Genomic DNA, 4,867 nt, shown 5'->3' on the forward strand with positions numbered 1-4,867 from the left:
TCGGCATTCAATTTTTATTTTTGCTTCCACATAACCAAACACACTCAGTACACCACATTTATCCTCATGTTGTACCTTATAACATTGTAACAATTTAAACACATCACACCTCTCTCTCTTTCTATAATACAACTTTGTCTAAGTCCTACTCCTCTCTTTGTTTTTTTGTGAAAAAATGATGTGTTGGCAAACATGGAAAACCATGGCAATAACCGTGGTATTGCTTCAATTGAGTATTTCTTCCATGAAAATTTTCTGTCTCTCTTCTCATGCAGATAGAATTCATAAGCTTCCTGGCCAACCTCACATAAACTTTCAACAGTTCTCAGGATATGTTACAGTTGATGAAATGAAACAAAGATCTCTCTTTTATTATTTTGTTGAATCAAAAACTAATCCATCTTCAAAGCCTCTAGTCCTCTGGCTCAATGGAGGTATGCAAAGATAATTAAATGTGAAAGCTCAAGACTATAGATAAATTTATTATTTATACATATTTTAGTTTCAAAATTGGATTTAAATATTCCGAAGGAGTTTTTATATGTGTAAGGTAATTATTTTTTTGTACAGGACCAGGCTGTTCTTCTATTGGAATAGGTGCATTTTCTGAAAATGGACCTTTCAGACCAAATGGTGAAGTTCTGATTAAAAATGATCATAGTTGGAATAGAGGTGTTATATTGGATTATTAATCATTGCATTACATTTCATGGAATTCTCTCATTATGATAATAGACTTAGTTACTTTGTGATGCAGAGGCAAACATGTTGTATTTGGAGACACCAGTTGGAGTGGGATTCTCTTATGCTAAAGGTACCTTCTCTTATATGAAAGTGAATGATGAGATGACAGGTAATTTATCTTGCATTAATATTATCAACAATCACTTTAATTTATCTTGCATTAATATTATCAACAATCACTTTAGACTTTTTTTTCTTCCATATATTGAGACAAATAATTTTATCTTTAGAAAGCTATTTTGAATCCTATCTTTTGTAGAAAAAGGCATACAATATTTATGATGTTTTTAGGCTTTTAAAAAGTTGAGACAAAACAGAAATTTGTAACATAACTTTGGATGATATGATATGTTCCATTTGATTGTCCTCTATTTTTTATCTTCAAAGGTAGCATTATAATGGTATGGTTCAGGTTTTATATGTTGTAAATAACGCATATTTGTGATTATTTATAATAACTGTATTCAGCCTATTAAATTTATAATAGTCTATTTAAATATAACTTTAAAATATATCAGAAATATTTTCCACATGATATATCAGTCCTGGAATATTCAAATAACCAAGTTCATGGATTTTGATTTGTTTTAGCTAGGGACAACCTTGTGTTCTTGCTTGGATGGTTCAACAAGTTCCCTCAATACAAACACAGAGATTTGTTTTTGACAGGAGAAAGTTATGCAGGTAATAAAGTGTATCGCATCATTTCTAGAAAGCTCAAATTATAGCTATACTAATATTTGTTTTTCTTACACATCTTTCATTATTAACAAACATCAGGGCATTACATTCCACAACTAGCAAAGCTTATGATTGGAATCAACAAAAAGAAGAAGATATTCAATCTAAAAGGCATAGCAGTAAGTAATATATCACTATGCTTCTTTCTTAGACTTTGCTAATGCCAAAGTGATATGTTGGGTATGGCTCACGCAACGATTCAGGGGTGATGTTGTAATTTAAACCGTAACATTTTAATACAAATTATATATTGTAAACCTTACTCTTGAATCATAAAAGAACAGCACTGCAGCCGCTCTACAGTCGGATACGTAGACACAATTGGTCAAACTTCGTAATCAAGCATTATGTGTTCTCTGTTTGTATCTTTATTCATTTGAACTAGAGTTGTTGTTCTAACAATATCTTTTTTTGCAGTTGGGGAATCCACTTCTAGAATATGCCACGGACTTCAATTCAAGGGCTGAATTCTTCTGGTCTCATGGATTGATATCAGATTCTACTTACAAAATGTTCACTGCAGGCTGCAACTATTCGCGGTATGTCAGCGAGTACTATAGAAACTCGATTTCGCCTCTTTGTTCAAAGGTTATGAGAAAAGTAAGCAGAGAAACAAGCAAGTTTGTGGACAAATATGATGTCACACTTGATGTATGCATTTCCTCAGTTCTTTCACAATCCAAAGTTATTTGTCCTCAAACTCATGTAAGTCTTATCTTTTGTAGATTATCTCCTGCAAACTTCTTCTACTATAGGTTATATTATTACTTCTGATATTGCTTTTCAAATTGGCTTGGTCATTGTGACTTGAGAAATTCTTTCATGTTTCCAAACAGCAAGCAAATGAGAGTATAGATGTATGCGTAGATGATAAAGTTACAAATTACTTAAACAGACGAGACGTACAAAAGGCGCTCCACGCCGAGCTTGTTGGAGTACCAACGTGGGATGTTTGCAACAAGTAATTTATTCTAAACTAAACTAACAAATAAGTAATATATCTTCTTTTTTTTGTTAAAACCCTCGGCTCCCATGAGGAAGGGACTCTGGTAATCCACTATTCAGTCTGGAGGTAAGTAAAGTCTAATCAATTATTGTTTCAGACATAAACAAATAAATAATATATCTAATTTTTTTCGTTTCTGAAAGTAGTTAGTCAATCACCCCTAATGGAATTGCTTAATTGGTATTTGTAACTTGAAACACAAGTAATAATCATAATGCAATGTAATTAACCAAACTCTAACAAATGTCCTGCATTGTGTTGGTAACAGCGTCTTGGACTATAATATGCTCAACCTAGAAGTTCCTACACTCCATGTTGTTGGATCACTCATAAAAGCTGGAGTTAGGGTATTAATTTATAGGTAACTAGTACTAATCATTCCATATCCTCATTGGTGGAACTTGAAGACTCATATGTTAATTTTACTGTCACTAAAGTGGAGATCAAGATTCAGTAATTCCACTGACTGGTAGCCGCAGCTTGGTTCAAAAGCTAGCAAGACAATTATCACTTAATACAACAGTCCCTTACAGGGTATGGTTTGAAGGTCACCAGGTATATAATACTCTCGTAACAAATATTTATCTGTCTATTATTTTTTAAGATCAATAACTCTACTAACTATTACATTAATAAGGCTACTTTAGTAAATGAAGCTCAGTTTATCATAGAAACTGATGTAGTCAATGATTTTCTTAAAAAGAGTAAAGTTTTTCTGATGAAATTATAAAGCACTTCAAAATATAGTCCAACTTATATAAAGTGATCTAAGTCTATTATCAATCTTTGTTTTAGGTTGGTGGGTGGACTCAAGTTTATGGCAATATTCTCTCATTTGCAACCATCAGAGGTGCCTCTCACGAAGCACCTTTCTCACAACCTCAAAGATCACTTGTTTTATTCAACTCCTTCTTGGAAGACAGACCTTTACCTGAAATTTTATGACAAATTGTTTGTACTTTTTCTTATTTAATTCAGAAATTGTAACTTTGTCAGTAACCCCAAAATTTGTACTATATAATTAATAAAGGAATGTAATAACTGTACAAGATGTCAAAAGAAAAGCTTGCAAAAATTATTTGTTGTTTATCTCAAATCATTTGTTGTTTTAGAATATCGAGAAAAATATTAATTAATATTTTTAGTTATGTATTTATTGATATATCCATTACTTATGATATTTTAGTCAAGAGATACTATTTTACCTTTGAAAATAAGCATGAAATGTTTTCTAAAGATGTGTATATTATCTTAAACAATACTTGATGAGATAGAGAGTAAAATGAATTGAAGAAAAAATTACACTTCAGTTTGAAATGTTTTACAGATTATAATGGTAACCATTATAATTTTATAATAAAATTGAGAGATGCATTAACAATAATGTAAATACATCCAATTAAATTACATATTTTTGCCACTTTATTATGTTATTTTGTAAAATATATCTACAAAAATCTACATGTTGAGATGTGATTTGATGTATGAGTTACACTAAATCATACTCAGTAGCCAGACATTGAAAAAATAGATGTTTTGGTTTGTCCCTAGCTAGCTAGATACCATTATATATAATTTTGAAGACAAGATGGGATACCCTGCCCCTACCTATATGGTATCATAAGCTTTCCTATTGTACATCCTTTAATAACGGCCCCTCTTTGCATTGTTACATAGCTCCAAATGAGTGACTATGCTCTCATGCATTTGAATGTATAGTTGATTTTTTTGTACAGTTACATCCTCTATTTGTTAAAATCAATCAACAGCATAATTGTTATAAGGGAGAATTACAATCACCATTCTCACCTTTCATAAAATATGTTTAAATTTCACACACACATTTCCTTTATTTTGTAAAAGACACTTGATGTTTCTCAATTATACTCATCTCCCCTTTTCAAAATAAGTTGTTGGAATTTTTTACCAAAGGCTCAATTGGAGGATTGTTTTATATATTGGGTTTTAGTGGTTTAAGATTCGGGTTCATGATCTAAAAAATTTAAACTTCAAACTTAGTAATAAAATCATTCTCCAATATGTCTATGCTAAAAAATTCAACTTGGTATCGAACGTAACAGCTCGTGCAAATCTAAAACTAAGAATTAAATTTAATTAGGTTTCTGAGACTCAACAACAGCAAAAGAAAGAAGAAAAAAAAAAGACACATGTAGCTATACGACTCAGTTCTGTTAAGGACCAGCAGCAGTCCTGAGCATGTGTAAGGTAAGGTGTGCGATCGTACATAACCCTAAATATTTAGGGACGTAAAAAAATATTATAGTATAAAAAAAATTATAATAAAAAAATGTTTAGATTGATTGTTTTTTTAGCAATGTTCGCATTGATATATATATATATATATATATATATATA

At 31.0% G+C, this 4,867-nt stretch overlaps 1 protein-coding gene across 5 annotated transcripts in view; it reads left to right on the plus strand.

The window, feature by feature from the left end:
• Positions 1-3,587, plus strand: part of LOC101497312 (serine carboxypeptidase-like 45) — a 6,454-nt gene extending 2,867 nt beyond the window's left edge. The window contains exons 2-11 of one of the 5 annotated variants that reach the window (XM_073369881.1): positions 276-434; positions 571-672; positions 758-853; positions 1,336-1,428; positions 1,525-1,604; positions 1,903-2,190; positions 2,322-2,446; positions 2,760-2,852; positions 2,929-3,046; positions 3,287-3,587. In XM_073369881.1, the coding sequence (XP_073225982.1) occupies positions 350-434; positions 571-672; positions 758-853; positions 1,336-1,428; positions 1,525-1,604; positions 1,903-2,190; positions 2,322-2,446; positions 2,760-2,852; positions 2,929-3,046; positions 3,287-3,436 (1,230 nt within the window). In that variant the 5' untranslated portion in view covers positions 276-349 and the 3' untranslated portion in view covers positions 3,437-3,587. Of the gene's footprint in view, positions 1-6; positions 435-570; positions 673-757; positions 854-1,335; positions 1,429-1,524; positions 1,605-1,902; positions 2,191-2,321; positions 2,447-2,759; positions 2,853-2,928; positions 3,047-3,286 lie in introns of those variants that run through there. The other 4 variants (XM_004503743.3, XM_012716723.2, XM_012716724.2 and 1 more) reach the window with 4 other exon arrangements.
• Positions 3,588-4,867: the final 1,280 nt, after the last annotated feature.

Source organism: Cicer arietinum, chromosome 6 (assembly GCF_000331145.2).
Source record: "Cicer arietinum cultivar CDC Frontier isolate Library 1 chromosome 6, Cicar.CDCFrontier_v2.0, whole genome shotgun sequence".
Lineage (NCBI taxonomy): Eukaryota > Viridiplantae > Streptophyta > Magnoliopsida > Fabales > Fabaceae > Cicer > Cicer arietinum.